The following is a 27,088-nucleotide window of genomic DNA, read 5'->3' on the forward strand; positions in this document are numbered from 1 at the left end:
ACATGAAAGTCTTGCTATCACCACAAACTCAACACACATCAATCCCAACTCATCATTATCTCCAAAACACCAACTCTTCTATCCTCTTTACTCATCTGTTAATTACAAACCACTACCATCCCCTTCACCCAGACTCCCCACTTTAGTCACACAATTTGTGTTGGTTTTTCCTTTGATTCCTGTTCATCCTTTTCTGTTCCATTGACACTGCCACCACTAAAACCCAAGCCCTCAGCAATTCACCTAAATTACCATTAGAAGTCTTCGTTATAATTGACTCCAGTCTCTCCAGTTCAGTCTGTTCTGTATAACAGTCATTCATTCATACAACACATTTACTGAATAACTAGAGTGTGCTAAGCATTGGCTGGGTGCTGCAGGGATACAACAGTGAGAAAGACATCTCTTTCTGGCAGAGGACACAAATAAAGCAAACAAATTGTTTTTTCAAATAAAATAGTTATACATTGTGATAAATGCTGTGATAGATGTAAACACAGTGCTATCATAAAGGACAGAGAATAGGAGAGCTATTTTTGTTTGGGATTTTAGTTAGAGATGGATTTTAAGTTGATATTGAAGATGAAAAGGAGGGAGTCATCTAAATATTTAGAGTGCTCCAAGCAAAGGAAACTACAAAACAGACAGGTTCTAGGAGGAAAAAATGTTTGGCATGTTACGGGAAATGACCTAGTCTAATGTAACTTGAGAATAATAAGGGGGAAATGGTACAAAATAAGGCTGGAACAGACATAGGCTAATTTTATTCTATGGGTAACAAGAAGTCATTAAAAGGTTTTAAGTAAGGGAGTTCTAATCCAATATACACTGTGACAGAGACTGCTAGTACTCATTAATATCTGTGTTCTCTCTTTCATTGGCACACTGCTATACTACATTTCCCAGCCACCTCTGTAGTTAGGTGGAGTCATGGGACTCAATTCTGACCAATGGAATGTGGGTGAAAGTGATATATGCCACTTTTTAGTGGGCCCTAAAATCTTCTTCCATACTTGCTTCCCTTTTCAAGACAGCTTCAAAAGTCATATTGTGATGATAGTGATAATTTTAAAAGACAGAGTAGCCTGTGCCCCTGAATTACTGCATGGAGCTGAGGTATCCCCACTCCTACTCCATCACACATATACTAGACTGACATGAAAAAGTAATTTAAACTTCCACTGTGTTAAGCCACTAAGATTTGTGCTTATTAAAGGTGTTAGCATATCATGATTAATACAGAAATTTTAACCTTTCTTTGACTACCGTGTAAAGAATTAGTTAAAAGGAAAAAATCCAGTAGAAATACAAAGACTAGTTAAGACTCAACAACAATAACAACAACAAAAGTTTTAAATACAGGACTTCAATAGACATTTCTCTAAAGCTATACAAGTGACCAACAAGCATATGAAAGGATAGCTACTATCAAGAAAGGAGGGATGGCTTCCCTGGTGGCGCAGTGGTTGAGAGTCCGCCTGCCGATGAAGGGAACGCGGGTTCATGCCCCGGTCCGGGAAGATCCCACATGCCGCAGAGTGGCTGGGCCCGTGAGCCATGGCCGCTGAGCCTGTGCTCTGCAACGGGAGAGACCACAACAGTGAGAGGCCCGCATACCGCAAAAAAAAAAAAAAAAGGGAAGGAGGGAAGGAAGGAAGGAAGGAAGGAAGGAAGGAAGGAGGGAGGGAGGGAGGGATGGTAGTTCCTCAAAAGAAAGTATTGCAGTTCCTCAAAAAATTAGAGAATTACCATACGGTCCAGCAATTTCTGAAAAGAGACTTGAACAGATATTTGTACATTCATGTTCACAGCAGCATTATTCGTAATAGCTGAAAGTGGAAGCAACCTAAATATCCATCAATAGATGAATGTATAAACAAAATGTGGTATATATATTCGATGGAATATTACCAGCCTTAAAAAGGAAGGAAATTTTGCACATATGACAACATGGATGAACCTTGAAGACATTATGCTAAGTGAAATAAAGCAGTCATAAAAAGACAAATACCAATGATTCCACTTAAATGAGATAACTAGAGCAAACAAACTCATAGAAACAGAAAGTAGAATGGTGGTTGCCAGGGGTTGGGGGAATGGGGAGTTGTTTAATGAATGCAAAGTTTCATTTTTGCAAGATGAAAAAGTTCTGGAGACTGGTTGTACAACAAAGTGAATATACTTAACAATACTAAACTACATACACTTAAAAATGGTTAGAACTGTAAATTTTATGTTATGTGGATTTTACTACAATTTTTTAGAAGAGCAGTTAATACAAATGTGAATCATTACACTGTATACCTGAAACTAATAAAATGTCAATTATATCTGAAATAAATAACGACAGGAGTCCAAGTAAAAAGATGATGGTAGCTTGGTAGCCTGGACTTGAGTGGTATGGTGACTATGTAGACAGAGAACAGAAGAATTCAAGATGTATTTGGAGTTTGAAGAGACAAGATGGATTAGAAGTGTGGGAAGTAAGGGAATCAGGTATGACACCCGGGTTTTAGCTACTGGGTGAGTGGCAATACCATTGAATGAAATGAGAAAGATTGAGGAATGAACTAATGGAGGCAGCAGGAAAAGGGTACAGTTTAAGAGTAAGGAAATCGGGCTTCCCTGGTGGCTCAGTGGTTGAGAGTTCGCCTGCCGATGCAGGGGACACGGGTTTGTGCCCTGGTCCGAGAGGATCCCACATGCCGCGGAGCGGCTGGGCCCGTGAGCCATGGCCGCTGAGCCTGCACGTCCGGAGCCTGTGCCTCGCAACAGGAGAGGCCACAGCAGTGAGAGGCCCGCGTACCGCAAAAAAAAAAAAAAAAGAATAAAGAAATCAAGAATTTGTTTTGATTGTTTTAAGTTCAAAATACCTATGGGATATATATACAAGTGGCAAAATCAAGGAAACAGCTTGATGTATTTGGCATATTGTATTTTCCAAAGATGGCTGAGACAACATCTTCAATGCTTCTCTTACTATGTAATTTAGACACCACCTCTTAATGGGGGGGACAACTTCCCTCCCCTTGAATATTGGTATGCTTATTACTATGCAGAAGTGAAGCTATGCAACTTCCAAGGCTGTGATAAAAGTGTTACAGCTTCTACTGGATACCCTCAAGATGCTTGTTCTTGGAGCCTAGCCATCATGCTATGATGAAGCCCAAGCAGCCTACGTAGAGATCTACACGGAGAGGAACCAAGGCCCCTAACCCAGGGGTCCCCAACCCCTGGGCCACGGACCAGTACCGGCCCACAGCCTGTTAGGAACCGGGCCACACAGCAGGAGGTGAGTGGTGAGCAAGCAAAGCTTCATCTGCTGCTCTCCATCACTCGCATTACCGCCTGAACCATCCCCGCCACTCCCACCCCAGTCCATGGAAAAATTGTCTTACACAAAACCACTCCCTGGTGCCAAAAAGGTTGGGGACCGCTGCCCTAGCCCATAGCCAGCCAAGGAGCTCACAGTCCACTGTTAACAACAATATGTCAGCAGTATGAGCAAGCAACCCTAGATGATACCACTTGAAACAGAGACAAGCCATCTCCACCCAAGTCCTGCCTAAATGTAGATCTATGAGCAGAAGAAAAATTATTGTTTTAAACCACTCAGTTTTGGAGTGGTTTTTACACAGTGGTAGATAATGGATACAATAAATGACTCGAGCTCAGAGCAGAGGTCTTGCCTGAGCAAGAGGTCGGCCACACATATCAATGCTATTTAAAATCATAGGCTTAAACAAGATCACCTAAGGGAGAGTACAAGAGAGAAGTAATTCCAGAATGAAACTCTAAACTCCAATATAAAAAGCTAAGCAAACAAAAGACATCACTATTCAACTTCAAACTCTCTGCCAATTGCCTAATTAAGAGATACAGACATAAGGTATTTTATTAGTTTCATTGTCCTAAAACTACCAGGGCCTTCTCACCTGTTCAAATCCAGACTTATTGCTCTTTCATCTGATAATCAGTTAGCATTAAGGGAATTCTCCTTATCACCTTAGGAATTCCCTTTGTCCCTCTAGAATTTGATTTCCTGTCTCCTATATTGCTCACCTTCCTCTTTCACAGAAGTTTACTCTTTCCTTTTGGTGGGTGGAGTAAATCACACAATAGCTTTCTGAGAAGGAAGTGAGGAAGAGAAATTTTTGGAGACCTTGCATGTCTTAAAAGGCCTACATTCTATACCTGTACTTAATAATTTGGCTGGGTAAAGAAATCTAGCTTGGAAATCATTTTCCCTCAGAATTTGAGGGCCTTGCTCACTGTCTTCTGGCTTGTGAGGTTGCAGTTCAGAATACTCAATCTCTGCAGTTGAGTGACCCATTTCTCCCCCTCCAGAAGCTTATAGATCTTTCTCCCCCTCCAGAAGCTTAGAGTCCCATGTATTCCAAAATTTCACAATGAAATACCTCAGTGTCTGCGTGTAGTGTTTATTAAGCTATTGTCCTAGACTTCAAACCTACTCTTCTCTACTCTGCTTTGTAATGCTGAGGGGCTGGAACCCTGCAAATCACAGTTCTTTGCTAGCTGGCTTCCTGTTAGACTCTGCCTAAAAGAGACACTAGAAAGACACTGAAGATTGAAGGAGGGAACAGGGAGATACTCCTTCAGCTCAGTATCAACTGTCAACCTTCAATGTGGAAACAGCAATGGTTCCAGTATCAGCAATTGGTTTCAGTTAGCAACTTTTTGCTTTTGTTTTTCCTGCCATTCCCAGACCAGCCTTATCAAGTCTCCTAAAATACTTATACTTCCTGAGCAGGCAGCAACTCCTCAGAAGTTTGAGTTCCAGTTCCTCAGGGCCACTCTTCAAGCTTCTAACTTCCAATAATTCCAATCTCTTCTCTTTGTTCTCCCAACCCTAGGGGTTAATTACTTGCTACAGTTAATTATCTTTGTGATACCTGAGAGTTCCCTTATTGCCTTTTCAGTTCTCCAATTACCTAGTCTATTACAGTTTCTGAGGGCTGCTATAACAAAGTAACACAAACTGGGTTGGCTTAGAACAGAAATCTATCTCACAGTTCTAGAGGCCACAAGTCTGAAAACAAAGTATTGGCCATGCTCTGTCTGCAGGTATTAGTTAGGATCTGTTCCAGGCCTCTCTCCTAGCTTCTGGTAGTCTCAGGCATTCCTTGGCTTGTAGATGGCCATCTTCCCTCTGTGCATGCCTGTGTCCAAATTTATGTCTAAATTTCCCCAGTTTTTAAAGAACACCAGTCACAATGGCTTAAGGGACACTCTAATGACCTTACTTTAACTTGATTACCTCTGAAAAGACTCTATTTCCAAACAAGGTCACATTCTGAGGTACCGCAGGTTAGGGCTTCAACATATCTTTTTGCAGGGACACAACTCAACCCATAACATCTTGGCTAAACAATTCTTTATATTATACAATTCTGTTATAAACAGTATGGTCTCCATTTTCCTGACTAGACCCTAATTCAAAGTACATTTATCTGTTTTCATCCATTTTCCCTGAGAACCCAGAAGGCTTCTCAATATGCAAAATGATATTCCTCAACTTTGGGTATTTTTCTTGAATATTTCACTGTTACTTCTTTTCCACTCTTTTCTCTGTTCTCTCTTACCAGCACTTCTGTTGCTTAGAAGTTGATCTCCTGGACTGACCTTTGAATTACATATTTTTTTTTTACCTGTTTTCCATCTTTTCCTCTACTTTATGCAAGGTCTCCTCTACTTTAACTTCCATTCTTTTATTTTCTTCTTACTATTACCCTCTAATTTTCAAGACCTCTTTTTTTAGTTCTTATTGTTCCAAATTCTTTTTTTTCTATTTGTTTTGGTCTCTTATATTAAAAGCTTTCCTCATGAGCCTGGTGATCCTTGATTGTCTTGTTCATATTTAAAACTAGGGCCCTAAAAACTGTGAATAACTTCAGAGTTTTTCTCCTTGGCTCTACTAAGAGAATCATCCTCTAAGTTCCTACTTGATTGTCAGGATTCTGGGACCCCAAGAGGAGAAGGGACCTCAATAAGGGTTCTAACACTAAGCACATTCACTTAATCCAGGTATTTACTGTAGGATAACTGGTCTTCACCCCTCTCTTAGAGACACTGTATTTTATCCACTGCAGAGGATAAATCTTCAGTCTTCTGCTGCCGCAGTAAAGAGGGCAGTCACTTAGCTATACAAATCGACAGAGATCCAGGCTCATGCTGCCTTTTTGTTGTTGTTGTTTTTATAATAGCTTACTGAGATATAACTCAAATTCTACACAAGTGATCAATTTAAAGCATACGATTCAATGATTTTTAGTATATTCAGTCGTGCAACCATCATCACAATCAATTTTAGAACATTTTCATCACACCAAAAAAGAAACCCATACCCTTGAGCAGTCATTTCCCATTTCCCTCTAATCTCCCCTATTCCCAGCCCTAGGCAACCACTAATTTACTCCCTATCTCTATAGGTTTGTATTTTCTGGACATTTCATACAAATAAAATCATACAATATGTGGTCTTTTGTGACTGGCTTCTTTCACATAAGCATATTGTCAAGGTTCATTCATGTTATAACATGTATGAGTACTTCACTGCTGTTTATTGCAATATGCGTTTTATTTACCCATTATCAGTTGATGGACATCTGGGCCCTTTCTACTTTTTGGCTATTATGATTAACTGAGCTGGCTTCTTAAACAGACTTTCAAGCATTCCTTTATTTTTAGCACCACTCTCAGCCCCTCTTCGACAAGAATACCTGATGCTGCCAATTCCTGAGCCTGAGGATCTTTTCCATTTTTCCTACTGGCAGTTTAGGATTGAACATTTTTAAATCTACTAAAATGTTTCTATCAGGCTGTTGCTTTCCAGCTTCCAATTTCATTGCTTCTTCCATTCTCTTTACCTATGTAGTTCCAATCTTTAAAAAATATCCTATATGATCAATCGCCTTGGTAGGCTTTGGAGGGGAGTAAAAGTAAATTCATCTTTCACTCATCCATCTTTACACAGTTATCTTTTCAATTATTTTTAGCCTTTATTCTAACATATGCATTATAAGGCTATAAACGTTCCTTTAAGCATGGATTACCTGTATCCCTTAAGTTATGTCATATTTTCATCATTCAGTTCAGAAGAGTTTAATGTCATTTCTTCTTTAATCCCTGGGTTACTTAGGAGTATACTATTTAATTTCCAAACAGTTGGCATGTCATTTTCTAGTTATTTTTGTAATTTATTTCTGGCTTAATTCCAGCATGTCAGAGCACATATTCTAGAACTGATTATTTCCATCTTTTTTATGGTCCAGCATATGTCAGTTTGGGGGGAAACTTCCATAGGCACTAGAAAAAAATCTGTATTCTTCAGGTGCTGGGTGAAATGTTCTATGCATGTAATTAGGCTCATTTGTTAATTACGTTGTTCATATCTTTTGACTTTTTTCTTATTGTTGTTCTACTAATTACTCAGTTATACTAAAATATCCCAAATTATACTTATGAATTTGTCTAATTCTCCTTTTAGTTCTGCCAGTTTTTTACCTACCAGGTTGTCAAAAATTAGAATAATTATGCAAAGTAAAGGAACACTATTTGTTGGTGAAGATATAAATCCGTATGTTTTTTCTGAATAGTAGTTTGGCAACAGTTACCAACATTTACAACATCTATACTTTTTTTTTTTTGCGGTACGCGGGCCTCTCACTGTTGTGGACTCTCCCATTGCGGAGCACAGGCTCCAGACGCGCAGGCTCAGCGGCCATGGCTCACGGGCCCAGCCGCTCCGGGGCACGTGGGATCTTCCCGGACCGGGGCACGAACCCGTGTCCCCTGCATCGGCAGGCGGACTCTCAACCACTGCGCCACCAGGGAAGCCCCATCTATACCTTTGAACCCTGTTATTTTACATCTAAAATTGATTCTAAAGCTCTTAATATACACCAAACACTGCTTAGCAGTTATTTAAGTGGATACATGAATTCTCACGTAAACCTTATAATAATCCTTTGATTAAGTATCATCCCCATATTACAGATGAGAAGAATGAGTCTTGTAGACGCCTAAGCCCAAACAGTGATGAAGCCTATACTGGAATTCAAGTTGTCTGACTCTAGAATCTTTAAACTTATATATACTCATTTGAAAGGATGTTTATAAAAGCCAAATTAGAAAACAAAATGTAGCATATGATCCTATTTTAAGTGAGCATGAGTTTGTATACTCATAGAAACAAGTCTGGAATATGCATATTAAAAAATAACAGAGAGGACTTCCCTGGTGGTGCAATGGTTTCGAATCCGCCTGCCAATGCAGGGGACATGGATTCGAGCCCTAGTCCAGGAAGATCCCACATGCCGCAGACAACTAAGCCTGTGGGCGACAACTACTGAGCCTGCGCTCTAGAGACCGCGAGCCACAACTACTGAAGCCCGTGCGCCTAGAGGCCGTGCTCCACAACAAGAGAAGCCCCCACTCACTGCAACTAGAGAAAGCCCACGCGCAGCAACGAAGACCCAATGCAGCCAAAAATAAATTAATTAATTAAATTTGTAAAAAATAATAATAATAACAGAGATAGGGACTTCTCTGGTGGTCCAGTGGTTAAGAGTCTGCACTCCCAATGCAGGGGGCACGGGTTAGATCCCTGGTCAGGGAACTATGACCCCACATGCAGCCAAAAAAAAAAAAAAAAAAAAAAAAAACCCGGAGATAAATACTAAAGACAAGACACCATTTAAAGGAAAGAAAGTATTATACAAGAAACCTGTGATGAGACTGCTCACACAATTAAGACTAAACGTAACAGTTTTTCAGCAGCTAGAACTTAAAGGAAAAGACATTTTACTTTATTTCCTATAACAATGCAATTCCTGTTTCTCCCACCCTGCCACGTGGCTTACATTAATTCTCTCTCTCGTTTCTGACGGATATCACATGGACAAATACAACCACACACACGCATATATACACAAACTTACACATATGTATGTATATGTATATTACTGCCTGGAACAGCTTCTTGTCTGGAGCCAATTTATTCTGCCAGTTATGATTTACCAACTACAGAAAGAGCTAATGAAAACTGCTCATTTAAAACATGACTTGGGCCTGTTCTCAATGCCCCTTTCCCCATTCTTCAAAGTATACGCACTTATGTTCTGCACTTAGATGACAAGAAAAAGAACAATGCACAGGTACACTCATTATGCGTTGTGATTTATTTCTTCATTATTTTGCTTTTCCTACTTCTTGAGATTTTACATTAAAAAATCTCATATCTCTGATAATAGAGTATATTCTACCAATTCTTAGTCATAACTTCCATGATATGCACTAGACTAAATTAAAACAAATAGCTTCAGGAAGTTCCAAGATTGTAAACTGAAGCCCGAGTGGGAGTAAAAGTAGTAGTAGTCTAGAAGCTGTATTAAAGGAAATCAGAACCATTACAACCAGAACAAGGTAGGCAAACCTTTTCTGTAAAGGGCCAGATAGTAAATGTTTTAGTCTTTACGGGCCACACAGTCTCTGCCACATATTATTTTTTTACAACCCTTTAAACATGTAAAATCATTCTGATTGGTTGGTTACTCCACTCTGAACTAGGGCTCACCAGATATAATTAAAGATCTGCATACCCTACCAAAAGTAGGGGAATGAGAAATCCAATCCCTCAAACCAAAATAATTGGTGGCCAGACTTTCAGACCTCAAGCTGATTTGAGTTTTCCTTCATGAACCTGACCCAAGAGGAAAACACCTCCTGCACATCAATCAGGGTTTTCTCAAAAATAGGCTCACTTGGGCCACCATGCAATGAAATTCAAAGTCTTCAAGTCCCCATCAATTCAGACTTTCACTCACTAGAAAACATCCAAGGATTGATTACTGACACCTGAAGTAAGACTCCAACATAAAAGCTGGAGACCAATTTAGAAGGAACAGAGGCTGCAAAAAAAAAAAAATTTTTTTTTAAAAAGCTCTTTATAGCCTCAGAAATTACAGAAAACAATGCATCCATGACAAAAGCACAAGATGCTCTCTATAAAAGACAATCTTTAAGAGAACAAAAAGAACTCTTGGGAAATCAAAATCTTCACAGCAAAAAATGAAAAATGTAACAGAAGGCTTAGGAAATAAAGTTAAGAAAGCCTCCCATATAAAATAGAGCCAAAAGACTAGGAGGTAAAAAGTAAGAGAAAAAGGGAGTATCAGAGGACTAGTCTAAAAGATCCAAACAAAGAACAGAAGTTTCACAGAGAGCGATACAAAAGGGAGGAGAGTAAACCACTGTAATTGACTGCTGTGTCCCCTCAAAATTTATATGTTGAAGCCCTAGCCCCCAGTGTGACAGTATTTGGAGATACGGCCTTCAGGAGGTAGTTATGGTTAAATGAGGTCATAAGGGTGGGGCCCTAATCCAACAGGATAAGAGGAGGAAAGATACAGTTCTCTCCATGGAAGGCCTTGTAAGGACACACTGAGAAGGCAGCTGTCTACAAGCCAAGAAGAGAACTCATCAGAAACCAACCCTGACGGTACCTTGATCTTGGACTTCTAGCCTCCAAAACTGTGAGAAAATTAGTATCTGTTCTTTAAATCACACAGTCTACAGTATTTTGTTATGGCAGCCCTAGCAGATTAATCCAACCATCAATGAAAAAATTCAAGAAAATTTCCCAGAACTGAGGAACATAATTTGGCAAATTTAGAGGGCACAACGAATAATATCTAAGGAAACACACAAAAGGAGATGTATGCCAAGTCACACCCTCATGAAATTTACAAAATTCCAGAAAGGCAAGAAAACAGGATCAGGAATCAGAATGTCTTCAGAATTCTTAAATGGGCCACAAGCTAGAAAACAATGGAGAGATGCCTTCAGAATTCAGAAGGGAAACTATTTCCAACCTACAACTCCTTACCCAACCAACGAAATCAGTGGGAAGACCAAAAATAAATAAATAAAGGTGGGGTTTTTTTAACATCTTTATTGGAGTATAACTGTTTTACAATGGTGTTAGTTTCTGCTTTATAACAAAGTGAATATGTTATTCATATACACATGTTCCCAAATCTCTTCCCTCTTGCATCTCCCTCCCTCCCACCCCCCCTATCCCACTCCTCTACGTGGTCACAAAGCAACAAGCTGATCTCCCTGTGCTATGCGGCTGCTTCCCACTAGCTATCTATTCTACGTTAGTATACAGTATTTGTTTTTCTCTTTCTGACTTACTTCACTCTGCATGACAGACTCTAGGTCCATCCACCTCACTACAAATAACTCAATTTTGTTTCTTTTTATGGCTGAGTAATATTCCATTGTATCTATGAAGGGGGTTTTATTAACACAGATCTCAACTTTTCACAGTAATCTACTGTGGGATATACCCCATCAAAACAAGGGGTCAAAATAACTTTTTAAAAAAAGAATGACATGATTCACAGGAAATAAGAGATTTAAGGCAACGGGAATCACTAGCTTTATGGTAAAGGGAGAAATCCCAGGAAACTACTATGGACCAGCCAGAGAACTAGTTCAATCAGGTTCAAAAATTGGTAGAAAGGGACCTCCCTGGTAGTGCAGTGGTTAAGAATCTGCCTGCCAATGCAGGGGACACGGGTTCGAGCCCTGGTCCAGGAAGATCCCACATGCTGCAGAGCAATTAAGCCCATGCACCACAACTACTGAGCCTGCACTCTAGAGCCCACGTGCCACAACTACTGAGTCCACATGCTGCAACTACTGAAGCCCACGTACCTAGAGCCAGTGCTCTGCAAAGAGAAGCCACCACAATGAGAAGCCCGCGCACCACAATGAAGAGTAGCCTCCGCTTGCTGCAACTAGAGAAAGCCAGTACGCAGCAACGAAGACCCAATACAGCCAAAAAATTGAAAAAATTTTAAAAAACTGGTAGACAAAAACAGAGCAATTCTACTCCCACGTATATATACTCAAAAGAAATGAGGGTGTATGTCCACTAAAAGACTTGTAAGTAAATGTTCATAGCTGCTTTATTCACAACAGCTAAAAAAAAACGAAGTATATCAAACATCCATTAACGGTGAATTTTTTTTTTTTTTTCCGGTACGCGAGCCTCTCACTGTTGTGGCCTCTCCCGTTGCGGAGCACAGGCGCCAGACGCGCAGGCTCAGCGGCCACGGCTCACGGGCCTAGCCGCTCCACAGCATGTGGGATCTTCCCGGACCAGGGCACGAACCCATGTCCCCTGCATCGGCAGGTGGACTCAACCACTGAGCCACCAGGGAAGCCCATGAATTTTTTTTTAATGTATATATTCATCCAAAAAATACTGCCATCAGTGAAAAACACCAACTACTGCTGTACCCAACATCATGGGTGAGTCTCACAAACACAATGTTAAGTAAAAGCAGCCATTCACAAAAGTATATACTGTATGGTTCCACATACATTAAGTTCAAGAACAGGCAAAAATAACCTATGGTGTATAGGTCAAAATGGTGATTACTTTGCGGAGGGGGGGGGGCGGGGAGGAGATACAGATTGGGAGGACCCATGAGAGAGCCTTCCGGAGCACTAGGAACGTTCCATACCTTGATCTGGGTAATGGGTCTATGTCTACAATTGGAAAAATTCATTAGGGATACAATGAAATTTGGGCACTTTGCAATTTTAAAAAACATGATACTTTTTCTAAACAAGTTTTTTTTGTTGTTTTTTTTTTTTTGCGGTAGGCGGGCCTCTCACTGTTGTGGTCTCTCCCGTTGCGGATGCGCAGGCTCAGCGGCCATGGCTCACGGGCCCAGCCGCTCCGCGGCATGTGGGATCTTCCCGGACCGGGGCACGAACCCGTGTCTCCTGCATTGGCAGGCGGGCTCTCAACCACTGCGCCACCAGGGAAGCCCTCTAAACAAGTTTTTAAAGAAATTAATGGAACTTTGAATTGGATCTCACAACAGGAATTAATCAAAAGGAAAATTTTCTAAGGTCTTATACACAAAGATCTTTATTTCAAAGTTATTTACAATAGGAAAAAAACTGGAAATAACTTAATAAATGAGTGTCGTGTAAATTCTGGATTTCTCTGGTGTGGGACAGAAATGCTTATTCGGTGTCTTTCTGTTACTAGCAGCCAAACTTAATACTCATTAACCCAAAGAAGCCATCTGCCAAAGGGAAGAGCATGTTCACAGGCTCCAAGGCAAAAAAGAGCTTGGCTGTTCAAGGCCCAAAGAGCAGCCTAAAGGAAAAAGATAATGGCAAGAAATGCAGCTTGAAGCTGGCAAAAGCCAAATCATGGCTTTCCAAGAATATGTAAAAGAAATGTAAAAAAACAGAAAAACTAAAGTATTTGGGTTGGCCACAAAGTTCATTCGGGTTTTTCCAAACTTTTTGGCCAACCCAAAATCTGACTTCCTAGGGTAGCAAAAATTCGGGGTTGGGGGGGTGGGGGTGGGGGTGGGGAGGTTGTACAGGAAGTATTCTAAATGTTTCTAAAAATAAAAATGTTGCTTAAAAACATATAGTATCTGGAAGTGATCAAGCATTTCCAAAAACCTTTCCAGTGCCTTGTTTAATTAATAAAATGTTTCTAAAATATAGCTGGAATACTCAAAAAATACAAGGAACATTAAATTCTTTGTTATATTTATTATTTGAATTGATCTAAATGCAACACGATTTTGAAGAATGCATGTACTGAAAGTCTGGGAATGCTGATTCATTTAAAAAAAAAAAAAACCAACTTTTTCAATGCACCTGTTTTTTAAAAGATCTCTCCAAGCCATACTCTCACTGCTTTATTCAACTGGTCTGTTTGAACAAAAGCAGAAATTATTCATACTTATCCAATTCAGCACTCCTTAGGTACAATTTCAGGAAAAAAGAACAAGAGAATCAGTGTTTCCACAGTTTATTTTAGCAGATAATTTATTTAAACAAATAAGAATAAGCCATTATAAGCAACCAAACAATAAAAGAAAAACAGCTTCTAATTTGTTTCAGGCCAAAAAAGTAAAGCATACCATCCAGGGATATTTCTCCTGATAGTTTTCTGTGCTGTCTTATACCATCCAACTCTTGCTACATCAATGTAACAAAAATACCAAGGAAACCCTATGCTGCTGGTATTAACAGAAACTTTAAAGTTAAGAGGGAAAAAAACGTGAAGAACAAATATATAAAAGCTCCCTAACTCCCCAAATGGAACAAATGGTTTACAGAATGTTTTGCTCAATAAGCAGATTGCTCAATAATCTGGTTCTTGACAGATGAACAAAATGACAAAATAGCAAAATGTAAAAGTGTTACTGTTCTATCAAAAAGAGAACAAGAACATTTGGTTAGGTCAATTAACTTAAGTCACCTAATAAGTCATTGTTCACATCTACTTTCAAGGCTCCCAAAGATTCAGTCTCTTTTATCAAGAGAATCAAACAAACTAAAATCCAACAGTGAAACTTCTAAGAGATTCATTTTTACTGAGTCATGGGACTCAACAGTGGACAAGACAGTATTATTTTTGTTAAAGCTGTTAATACATCCAACAAGCTATCAGTCTCTATGTAGACTTTAAATCACTGTTTCAATGATTCAAACAATGCAAGTCATGAAGGTTCTCCTGCCCTCATACAGAAGTTCTGAATCTATATGAGAAGGCATTAATACACAAAATGCAAAGTAATGTGAAGCAAACAATACAAAATGACATTGCAAGAGATGAAAAGAAGTATAGTTTCATATAGAATACACAATATTTTTTTTTTTTTAATATACACAACTTCAGTTAGGAAGTCAAGCAGGAAATCAAGGTTTGAGTCTCAGCTCTGCCACCATCACTAGGTGAATTTTAGTGCAGTTAGTCTGTATGGATTACGTTTTCCCTATCTATAAAACAGAAGGTTGGATTCCAACGTTCCCACAATATTGTTCCATAGTATTATGATACAAGTCCACATAAGATTAAAAACCAAAGGAATGATAAAACAGTAATGGCAGTGCGTTCAAAGGAAAGCAACAACACAGAGAACAGAAAGATCTGGAAGGTTGCGCTAAAGGACCAAAAATGAAACTTCAACAAAATTTGCCTTCATTTGCCACTTAACTTAAGGAGGAAAATTCCTTTTAAAGAACGCAGGCTATACATAGGCAAAGTCTCAACAGATATCAGAAAAATACAAAGTCTAAATGAGAACAAGAGATTGGGTTGGTTAGGGTGGACAGCTCCTGTAGAGAATTAGTGCCATCATTAGAAAAAACAGGTTTTGAGCAGATTGTTAGAAGGCTGGGAATTCTGAACTATACTCTGTAAATAACAGGGAACTATTGCTGGTTTAACAGTGAGGGCGTTGGAAGCATTATTTTAAGAACAGGCAGAAGGCAAGACATACTGAGTAGGGAGAAAAGACAGGCAGAAAACCCAGTTAAAAGCTCGTGGGAAGGAACAGATATCTGAAAGAAATTTCGGAAAATGGTCGACAAAAATTGGTCAATGTTAAGTTATGTGGATACAGGAAGTCAAAGATAAAACCAAGGTTTATGTCTGGGTAATTTAAGGCATGATAAAATCACCAAAACAAAGTCAGCATATGGAATCAGTTTTGAAGGGAAGACTATAAATTCTATCTTTCAAATAAAGTGAGCATCCAAATAGAATTGCTGCCTTATTAAATAATCTTTAAATGTCATTTGTGGCCCTGTCAGCTGTCTTCCTAAAACAGCACAGCAAAGTATTCACGGAGAATTTGTTAAATGCTTAGTAATTTCAAGAGTTTCCTCCAATTCTACTTATTGACTAAATAACTAAACAATAATTTAGTCTTCTGGTGTAGGTAGACAACATTTGGTATTTTTCCATATTATAAAGGTGAGTAAATTGTAAAAATTATTAATTAAACTATAAGAGAAAAAAATGGACTGTAACTATTTATCAATTCTTCCTGACATGTGATTTATAACATTAATCACATCAAATCTACCTTGAGTTTTGGCAGGAAAGTTCTCAAAGGTTCAAAAGAAAAATGAACCCAGTAGCATAAAGCATCATTCAATATCTAACAAAATGTTCGAAGCTTTATTTACATGGACCTGAAAGCACTGGTAAAATGTGGACTAAAGATAATGCTTAGAAAAATAGAGCAAACAATTTAAAATTTAATACATGAACAAGCACAGCTGAGAAATCTTGAACATTCTGCAAACTGTTCACAGATCACAATTTTCCAAAGAAGAAAATCCCAAAGTTTGTGATCAAGATGAAATAAAACTAATATTAATCAACCAATGCATAGTTCTTGAGTTTCTATCAAACTTTGAATGGGATGCCTGTTTAAGAGCCGAACCTTATTGACAAATACCAAACAAAACCTTCTTGGATTATTTCCCCATTGACTCCGTGAACTCGCTGAAGGTTGAGACTTTAGGCACAGTGCTTTCCAAGTGTTTAATAAGTTGTATAGTTAGTCTTCCATAAATCTACCAAAGTAAGATTTTTAACAATGAATACCTCTTGCAACACTTACCCGTTCTGACTGGACACTGAGTGAGCTGCTTTGCTAACCACCCAAGATGGGGTTAGAAATTTCTCTTATTCTTCCATAACTCCCATGGTTTCTCACCAACTCTAACGGGTAGAATTATTTTTAGGTGACTAGTTCATTCGTTCGACACTAACTGGGCGTCTATAATGTCAGAGTTCTCAGCCCCGAACAAAATCCAGCTTCCAGAGCTTCTTACGACAAATTTAACTTTCATGGACACACATAAGAAAGGTTACAAAACAACTATCGAGATACATTTTCTTTTTTTACTGGATATATTACAACTCAAGTCAAAAGCTCACAGCCCACGCAACTCGCGTACGAATCTACAGCAGATCCATAAGATTAAAATAACCCAGCTTTCCCGAGGAGGAGGGAAACGGCTGGGGGTGGGAGGAGGGGCGGGAGGCGCATCCTGAGGACGTCCACCCTCGGCACAGGGAACGGCTCCCTCCCCCTCCTCTCGGGCTGGAGGTGAGCGCGCCCCTTCCCTTCACTACCACGTCCCTACCTTCGCGGCCTCGGATTGCGCCACAACAGCCGACAGGACTTTTGGGGAGGAAAAGAAACGGGGAAGGGCGCGCGCCTCACACTGGACCTCCCAGCCTCGCAGGGGGCGGCCGGCCGCGGCGCTCACACGGACCCGACGTTCCGGGGATGGACCGGGAGGCCGCGGGGCCGCGCCGCCCGGGGCAGTGGCCGGAGGGTCGCGCGGAGCTCCGAGGCAAAAGCCCAGGCCCTGCCGAGCGGCCTCCCCGCCCCCTCCGGCTCAGCTCCGGGCCGGCAGACGGCGCCCCGGGGGCTAACTTCGCCAGGGAAGAGGAAGCACCGCGGAAAGTAACAGGCTGTGTGGATTCCCAGGGCAAGGAAAGGCTATTCTGTGCGTCTGCCTGCCGGCACGACCGTCTCACCTCCCTTTTGTCGAGCCCGGGTGGCCCCAACTTACCTGAGGAGGGCACCGGGAGACCGCCGCGGCCGCCGCGATGGCCGTTACGGCACGAGGCCTCCGCTCAGCCGCCGCGTAGCTCTGAAGAGAGGGGCGGGGCGCGCGTGGCGGGAGGGCGGGGCTGCAGCTCCGACTGGCCGCGAGGCCGTGGGCGGATCCGCGCGGGCAGGAAACCCCCTCCCTGCCCAATCTGATAGGCTCAGTCTCCCTTTCCACAGCCGCGAAAGCCGTCTGCGCCGTGCTGGGATTGGGCGGGCTCCCTTGTCAATCAAGCGCTGTGCTGGGTGTGGAGCGAGCTGAGGCGGCTCCGCGGAGAGGGAGTGAAAACGCAAGAAGCTCCCTGCTTGACTCAGTCTTGTTGCTTTTGTCTCCCTGGCTGTTCTGGCTTATTACTCTGGGCCTTCCTCCTCAGCGCCACAGGAGACTCTACAGCAGAAATGACTGCTTCCCGAGTTCAGCCCCGACTGCTCTGGGAGCTTCCTTCTCGTTTCTGCACCAGAAGGTCTTGCCAGCGGAAGGTTCTTAGGGGCGGGGAGCGAAAAAGAGAAAACAATCAAAAAGGCCTGGAAATGGGGACCTGAGAGAAAAATGTAAGATATATGCTTAATTTGAGCCGCAAACCGAAATAAGCTGAGTCTGAGGGCGTTCAAAGTACCCTGGTGCGTGGGTAGCTTCCCGTCTTGGCTGCGGTAGCCTTGCTGTGAGGGGGGACAGTGACCTTGGGTGCCGGGTCTGCCCATTCTTAGCAGCCCAGCCCCAGCCACCAGCTGTCAGTAAGTTGGTTCTCCTCAGACCCGCGCTGCAGCCCCCCATCACCTGCCTCGTTCCTTCCCAGACATATCTGGGGCTCTGCTTAGGCGATGCCCCCCTCAGGGAAGCCTGCTGGGGTGCACAGGTATTTTCCCCATCCTGCTGTTTAAAGGTAATTTAAGGCATGATAAAATCACCAAAACAAAGTCAGCATATTGAATCAGTTTTGAAGGGAAGACTATAAATTCTATCTTTCAAATAAAGTGAGCATCCAAATAGAATTGCTGCCTTATTAAATAATCTTTAAATGTCATTTGTGGCCCTGTCAGCTGTCTTCCTAAAACAGCACAGCAAAATCTCTTGTCCATACCCCTGCCTGATTGTAAACTCAATTAAGTCAGGATCCATATCAGTATTCAGTTTTTCCCCAGTGCCTAGCACATGGTAGATCATCAGTAAATATTGTTTAAAGCATTAACACATCTTCCATTCCCATTTTAAATCGTGGTCCTGACTGTAAATTACAAGAGTTTACGCTTTTCTGCATTTAACTTCAAAATTATTCTGTTGGGTCCTGATAAGAGGAATGTGGTTCTCTTGCCATATATAGGATCACAAGGTCAAGCACAAATCACCCATGGTCCCTTCCTGGCCTCAAGTTGACTGGGGCAAATGGACCACGAAATTCTGGGCAGCTACTCTGTGTATATGCCATAATTAGCATATAAAGTCAATAATGTTAAGTGAATTTTGGATTTATTCTGAGGGTTTAAATACCTGTGTATATTTTATCATGGCTGATGTGGACTGAATTGTGTTCCCTCTCAAAATTCATATGTTGAAGCCCTAACCCCCCAATGTGATTGTACTTGGAGATAGGGCCTTTGAATGGTAATTAAGGTTAACTGAGATGATAAGAGTGGGGCCCTAATCCTGTAGGATTAGTGTCTTTATAAGAAGAAACAGTAAGAAGAGACAGCAGAGAGATTGCTTTCTGTCTTCACAACTAGAGAAGACACAGTGAGAAGACAGCCATGTGCAAATAAGGAAGAGAGCTCTCACGAGAAACTAACCATACTGGCACCCAGATGTCGGACTTCTAGTCTCCAAAACTGTGAGAAATTAAATTGTTGTTTAAGCCACAGTCTTTTTGTTATAGCGGCATTTTGTTATAGCGGCCCAAGCTGTCTAATACAATGGTTTTCTTTGTTGATACATTTTATAAAGTTTATGGATTGAGATATTATTACATTCATTTTTGAAGCTATATAAACCATTGTCCAGAGGTTGAAACTATTTCTCCAAAATCACATAGCAAACTGTTAGCTACACCTGGCTCAATTCAATTCTAGTTACATGTGATGGGATTAGGGAGTGTGAATACAAATATAACAGGTAAAATAGTCCTTGCCATCAGGTAGCTTATATCACTGCCTTAAGTGGGGAAATTAAACCCAGAAAAAATATGCTGAAGTCATAAGTTTAGATTTTATTTTGTATGGGAATATGTATTTTGAATGGGCCAATGATCTGAACAGACCCTTTGTGAGATTTTGATCCAGATCTATTGACTACTGTGTACCATCTATTTAAGCAATAGAAGTAAGGGAGAGAGCTTTTTCATAAAAGGATTTTAGTTCCCTGTAAATATGTGTTTTTCTTTTAATCTTCCTTTAAAAAGTTCCCTCATCACCCATTCTTACCAGGAACTATTAAAAAAAGAAAAAAAGAAAGAGAAACTAAAAAGATATAAGAAAAAGAAGGAATTGAAGAAGAAAAATAAGGAAACAGCAATGAGAGAGGAAAGCATTGTGTGGAAGGATAGATAGAAAGTCATATATTGCAGTATGGTGTACTTAGAAGGAATGGAGTCCATGTTCGTAAGGGGTGGGAGTTGTCCCAGAGACCTCCTTTCACACAGTCTGTCTCCCCAACTTCCAAATATAAACATGCGCTTGGCTTCTTCTTCCTCTCTTTTAGCAGAACTCAAACCAAAAACGGGAATCAACCCTGCTAATTAGTTATGAGTGGACTAGGAACTAGCCAGGATCAGGCAACAACATTTAGGTCAAAACTTATGACCTATGGACTAGAAGTGGGGCCTCAGATATGGGTAGCTTATCTGTCTAGGATAAAAACATGTAGACAGTTCACTTCATTCATCCCAAAGGAAAGAATTTGGGAAGACAAGGAAAGGAAAAATGAGCCTCCATGTCTAAGACCTTTCCCAGGAAACTATGGAGGGCTTATAGTTAGAAATGCTTAGAACTTCCCTGGTGGCGCAGTGGTTAAGAATCTGCCTGCCAATGCAGGGGACACAGGTTCGAGCCCTGGTCCAGGAAGATCCCACATGCCACGGAGCAACTAAGCCCATGCACCACAACTACTGAGCCTGCACTCTAGAGCCCGCGAGCCACAACTACTGAAGCCCGCATGCCTAGAGCCTGTGCTCCACAACAGGAGAAGCCACCGCAACGAGAAGCCCACACACCGCAAGGAAGAGTAGCCCCCACTCGCGGCAACTAGAGAAAGCCTGCGCGCAGCAACGAAGGCCCAACGCAGCCAAAAATAAAATTTAAAAAAAAGAGAGAATGATCTGGTTTAGCATCACTGTAAGGACTATTTAGGACAAAAAAGAAAAAACAACCTATCTACTAATCAGTAAGAAGAAACTAATCACAGGCTTGACTGTGAAGTATAGAAATTAGTGGACCCTGGTAACTAAATTCAGTTTCTATGCTGAGTATTGTTAGTCTTTTATGGGAATTAATTCAACAAAAATTGAGTCCGCTCTGTGGTGAGCAGTACAATAGATACCAGAGATCTAAAAATCAGTCGTCAACTTAAAGGAGCTCCATTCAATGTCAGAGAATTAGATTTAAACATACTTATTTGTATAGTAAATACAGCAATAGATATATACAGGGGGACATTAGGCCACAGGGGGAGGGGTGTGTGTGGTCAAGCTAGTCAGGCAAATAAGTAGGCAAGGAAGAGAGGGTCTTTCCACATACAGGGGCCTGCGTTAAAAAAAAAAAAGGTATTACACAATAGTAGAATATTGCTAGAGCAGAAGATGACTAAAAGTGTAAACAAGAGTGGGTTATGCAAGTTAAGGGCCTTAGACTTTCTCCTATAGGCAATGAGAAGCCATCAAAGGGTTTTCTTACAGCACTTTAAACTGTCATTCTGTTGTTTTCTGGCCTCTACTCTTTCTGATGAGAAGCCAGCTGTAATTCTTATCATTGTTTTCCTGTGTGTCATATATCTTTTCCTCTGGCTGCTTTTAAGATTTTGTTTCTTTATCTTTGTTTATCAATAGTTACACTATGTTTCCAGGTGTGATTTTCTTTGTATTTATGATGCTGGGGGTTCACTTATTTCCCTGGATCTGCGGATTGCTGGTTGTTATATATTTTTACCAAATTTGGAAGACTTTTGGCCAGTATTTCTTCAAATCTTTTTTTATGCCCCATTCTCTCTCTTCTTCTGTGACTACACTTACACTTAGACTTCTTACTCCTTAGTACAGGTCATTCCAGGCTCTGTTCATTTTTTTTTCAAATCTTTTTGTTTCTGTGCTTCAGTTTGGGTAATTTCTATTGAGAGCCAGTAATTCCTGAAAAATCTGAATGTTAACATTTTCCAAAAGCACAAACACCCTACAAATGACTTTGGGTTCCTTTGGGGTATGTTTGAAGGCATATTAGGAGAACAGAAATCACAAGATATTACAACAGAGAACATAGTATTGGGTGTTGATGGACTGGAAAAGCAAAAAGGGAACACTGAAGCAGCCCAGATATGATAACTATAGAGAGCAGCTACCACCCCTAGGAGTAGTGAAAAAAGTGGAATCAAGGTTGGATCATCAGGTCTCAGGAGCTCAGAGGAATGACTTGCTGACCTGTAGCTTATACCCCTGGGAGGATGCTGTGCAACTGGTCCTGCTACTGAGAGGGAGATGATGAGGCTGGGTAGGGGGTGGAGGAGTGCCAAAAGAAGCTTAAGGCTGAGATCAGTTGCTGCTTCTGGACCAAAGGGCTCTTGCTTATTGTGGGGGTAAAAATGACAGAAACTGCAAGCAAACAGAAAGGAGGAAGTCCTTTATCCCCTCTGTTTTACAGTCTCCCTCAAATGCCCTTTATTGGTGGAACCTAGTGAGACACCAGCTGGCATAGGAAAAATGTAGTTTGCAGGGTCTGAGCCATAGCATCACAGAGGAAAGTTATAGATGGGTGTATTTGAAGTTAAGATAGCTCAATAACAATAGCTTAATAAGCAGTACCATATCAACATTTGTCTGTGCTAAATTAGTAAAAATTTCCCAAATTAGACCCAAATTATTGTTACTCTATGTGGTTTTACAGACTTTTAAGTTCTTCTGAAAAGAGTCTCAGTACACAAAGTTTTCAGTTTTCTGCTGTACTATGATTACTGTTAGTGTCTTTTTCAGAGGTAAGGAGTACCTTTACTGCAGCTCACACATATACTTACTACATAAACAAGGGAAGGTTTGGAAGAGATCTGCATAACTGAGGGTGAGTAGACCCTCCTCCAACATTCTATCTCCCACCATAAGGCACAAAATGGCATAGACTAAGTAGAGCTGGCAGGAATCCAATCTTTTCCATACCTCCATTTACTATGCATTGCCTAATGTGGCCTTAGCAAGGGGAAGACCAATTTCTTCTTCTAAGGTAGGACAACCACCACTGCCAGTGAAAAACCAGCTCCTTTCCTTCGTTCCCTCTTTCTTGCCTCAACTCACTCAAGCTACTTTACCAAACCCAATCACCTCTAGTTTTCTAATGCAAATAGATGACAAACAGGACTTGGTATTCAGCATTTCACCTTATAGATTTTTGAATATTGAAGGATTTTTGTTGAACATTTATAGAACATTGGGCATGAACATTTTACTAATTTTTGAACTTCAGGACCACAGAATTTCCATCTGAAAGGAGTCATTTCTTCAAGTCTTATGTTCTTTAGTGATAAAAGTGAACATTCTCTACCCTTTTATTATTTATAATAAATAATCATTTTTATAATAAAAATTGCCTGTTATTATTAACAGCAAAGAGACCAGATTCATGATATTCCACATAATTTAGTATATGTTTTTAATATATTAGACTAGAATAAATTTTTCCACATCTGCATATATTAATTATATATTATATAGCACTCTGTCAGTTATACAACACAACATTTACAGGTGAACATTAAAATGTCTGTGTACCTATTAATAACTGAACATTAACAAGATAATAATCAGGTATTCATTTAATGGGAGAGTCTAGTATTTCCTGATAATCTTGCCTTCTTAAATTCCTCCAGTAAAGTTTATAGCCAGCAAGGACAAAAACACTAATCATAATGATTACCCCTCCAAAGACATCATAGACACTAGGAAATATATGTAACACTAGAAGCTGCAACACCATGGCTACCACAATCTCCAGATGTTGCACGGTGCTGACCAAAGCTGGATGGAATTTGTCCAAGGCATAATAAACTCCTAAGAAGGCTGCAGTAGAACAAATGCATATAGCAATGAGATAACTCCAGGTTTCTCCATCTAATGGGATGATGGGTTCTTGAAGAACAAACATAGTAGATACTCCCCAGACTGTCCCAGTCCAACCAAAGGTAAACAGTGCAGTCCACATGCTGATCTTCTCCTTAATGGATCTGTATACTATCATGGAAAGAGCAGTGGTCAGTCCAGCCATCACGGTCATAGTGTACCCAAAGGCTTCTTTCCAGGCATTTAACAAAGAATTATCTTCATCAACAATGTTGGGGATCATGACAAGACAAACACCTAAGATGCTGCAAACAACTGTAGCCGTGTCAACATAAGCCATTTTCTCATCTACAAGTAAAAAAGCCAAAATGGCACTGAAGACTGTGGTTGTGGCTCTCCACATAGTGGTCCCATTGCTGGGAGGAACTATTGAAAATGATGTATAAGCACAGGTGATAGAGATGACATTGCATACACCATAAAAGAAGAGTCGCAATCTGTATCCACTGGGTCCAAAGGGGGCTTCCTGGTAGTAACACACAACTAACACAGATAAGACCTGCAAAACAGAACGGATAAAAATCAGTTCTAGAGATGGAACTTTGGAACGATCAGAAACAAGCCTAGTGATAAGAGCTACACATCCATGAGCCAAAGCAGATCCAAACAGCACTATCCACATTTTTCTGGATTGAAAAATATTTTTTTCTGCAAAGCTTTGGAATTGTCCAATCTCATTGGTCATTGGGTCTTCTGTTGGTGGATGTTGAGTATCCATGGTTCCAAAGAAAGTTCTTCCTTTTCTTTTCATTTCACTGAGCAGGCCTTTCTTTGGATTTTCTTCCATAAAATTTCCATAGTCTTCATTGATTTCTTCATATCCATCATCCCCAGGCTGAGGATAATGAGAAGAATATTTCACCATCACCGTGTTTGGGTGTATTTTCACCCGTTTTTTAACTGGATATTTTTTGGAGGGAGAAGTATCCATTTCTTCAGGCAATCAATTCTATTTAAGAAGGAAAAAAAAGACAAATGTACATATTCATCACTTGAAATATAGTTTTAATTTTTATTATAATCATATGTACCAATTCAATAATAGATAGTAGAGGTTGTAACAGGAGTTTTTTTTTTAAAGTAATAGGAAGAGATGATCTGGCAATATGCCTTATCAGATGTACGAAGCTCAATGAAATTGTCTACCCTTTTTTCACTCTCATCTTAAGTCTGCCCCTGTCTCATTCTGATTTTTCTTTGTCTCTTTAAGCTCTATTTTCTTTACATCACAAACAACTGATATTTTTCCATTTGTTCATTCCTCCCTCTCTACGCATCCAATAAGATAAACACAGAAAAATAAACGACAACATAGATCAAACCTTTCCTTCTCATTGTGTCCATTTGTCTGTTATAAATTATAATGATTAAGTCCAAATTCTTTTGTATAATCACTTCTGTACGATACCCAAACTAGTCTTATATTACAAATTATAGTGATTTTTTAAAATGTTTATTCTGGCTTCCCATACATTTTCAGATATATGGGATGCAATGAAATTAGAAAATAAATAAAATGGATTTCGTGACATTCATGCATTGTTTCTATATACAGCTTTTCTGATGAGCAACTGGGCAATATGTTTAAGATTTTAACTGAAACTACCCTTTAATTCAGCAATATCACATCTAAGATTTTACCCTAAAGAGATGATCACAAGATGCTTTTTACCTTATGTTTTTTTTAAAAAAAAAAAGGAAAAAAATAAGAGTACATACTTATATTTGTTTATATAATATAAAAAGTATAACATAAAGGAATTATGGAAAGAGACAAAGGAAGCTAATAATCATTGGGGTGGGACAGGAAACAAGAATGGAAGGAAACATTTTTAATGTACACTTTTGTTTGTTTGTTTGTTTGTTTGTTTTTGCGGTACGCGGGCCTCTCACTGCTGTGGCCTCTCCTGTTGCGGAGCACAGGCTCTGGACGCGCAGGCTCAGCGGCCATGGCTCACGGGCCCAGCCGCTCCACGGCATGTGGGATCTTCCCGGACCGGGGCACGAACCCGTATCCCCTGCATTGGCAGGCGGACTCTCAACCACTGCGCCACCAGGGAAGCCCTACTGTATACTTTTTAATATATTTTTAAAATCATGATAATTATTTTAAATTAAATTACAAACTAAAAAGAAAAGTTCATCTGTTATTGAGAAAAAGAGAGCATACAAAAAGGTGGGGAAAATGTACGAATAGGAGAGTTCATTGTAGCTTACCAGAATGACCCTTGATACTATGCTATGCAGCCATTAAAAATGACAATGCGGATCTTTACTGACATAGAAAGATGTCCATGACATATAAAGGATTTGCCATAGTGCTGGCATATAGTAAACTCTCAATGAATATTAATAAATTCAGCTTCCTTTCACCTATAATTAACTCTTTTGAAACACTGGGTGTCTTCTACAATGTTATTCTTTCTTTGAGACCTGTATTTGTTCACTTAGTTCTCTTTAGTTCTTTCCCCTCTCCCCAAGAACAATTTCCTATTTCCTTCCCAATGATTTCTCCCCTCCCCTCTAAAACATAAAAATTTTAAAAAAGGAAAGCTTTTTATTTTTTTGTCTTCATGACATATTCCCTGTTCCTTGCCAAAAACTCACCAGTTCTAGGATCTTAAACCATGGTCCAGAAATCAAATCCTATTTTGTTCTTTAACACCATCTGGGTAAACCAACTGTTCCTATTTACTCCTTTCTCTTCTAAATGACACCACCTTCAGTTGGAAGAGTCATTTTAAAAAACACCACCTGTGCCTCCAAGCCCTTCAGTTCCTAGCATGGACCTCCCACTTGTAGTCCTTCATGCATATTGCTATCAGGCTAATCTGGATGTTCTCTTTTTTCAACTTTTATTAGGGTGTTTCCACTTCAGATCATGACTTTAGCTTCAATAATCACAAACTGAATTAACAGTCTTGGTCTCCCAAATAGATTTTCCTTCCCTAAATTCCTCACTTACGTTTGAAATATCACCATCTTTCTAGTTCCCCAAGCTAGAAACCAAGGAATACTCAATTATCCTTTCTGCCATCACACTCCATTTGGTCATCAATCTTATTGTTTTTGTCTTTGAAATATTTCTCAGATTTTTCCTTTCTCCTCCAATTCCATTTTACCTTTGTGATTCTGGATCAGGTTTTTATGAATTCCCATCTAGAATATTGCAACAGCATCCTGACTAGCCCTCTTGAATCCCAGTCCTTCTCCCCTAAAATCCAACTATATTACATCACTGTCACATTAATGCCTTTAACAGATTCAAAACAAAACAAAAAACTTCCCTCAAGCTTT

General features: G+C 40.1%; 2 protein-coding genes across 7 annotated transcripts in view; both read right to left on the bottom strand.

The window, feature by feature from the left end:
* The window catches only part of NCK1 (NCK adaptor protein 1), an 86,285-nt gene extending 68,735 nt beyond the window's left edge, over positions 1–17,550 (bottom strand). For 2 of the 4 annotated variants that reach the window (XM_055087936.1, XM_055087908.1), the window contains exons 1-2: positions 17,449–17,530; positions 1,427–1,577 (exon numbers count right to left, since the gene is read on the bottom strand). The gene's annotated coding sequence lies outside the window, so the exon portion shown is untranslated. Of the gene's footprint in view, positions 1–1,426; positions 1,578–16,484; positions 16,586–17,448 lie in introns of those variants that run through there. The other 2 variants (XM_024131815.1, XM_055087952.1) reach the window with 2 other exon arrangements.
* A 5,741-nt stretch (positions 17,551–23,291) lies between these two features.
* SLC35G2 (solute carrier family 35 member G2) overlaps positions 23,292–27,088 on the bottom strand; it is a 34,608-nt gene continuing 30,811 nt past the window's right edge. For all 3 annotated transcript variants that reach the window (XM_007121891.2, XM_028489468.2, XM_028489467.2), the window contains exon 2: positions 23,292–24,740. In XM_007121891.2, coding sequence (XP_007121953.1) covers positions 23,484–24,722 — 1,239 coding nt within the window. In that variant the 5' untranslated portion in view covers positions 24,723–24,740 and the 3' untranslated portion in view covers positions 23,292–23,483. The remainder of the gene's footprint in view (positions 24,741–27,088) is intronic.

This window comes from Physeter macrocephalus, chromosome 1 (assembly GCF_002837175.3).
Source record: "Physeter macrocephalus isolate SW-GA chromosome 1, ASM283717v5, whole genome shotgun sequence".
Lineage (NCBI taxonomy): Eukaryota > Metazoa > Chordata > Mammalia > Artiodactyla > Physeteridae > Physeter > Physeter macrocephalus.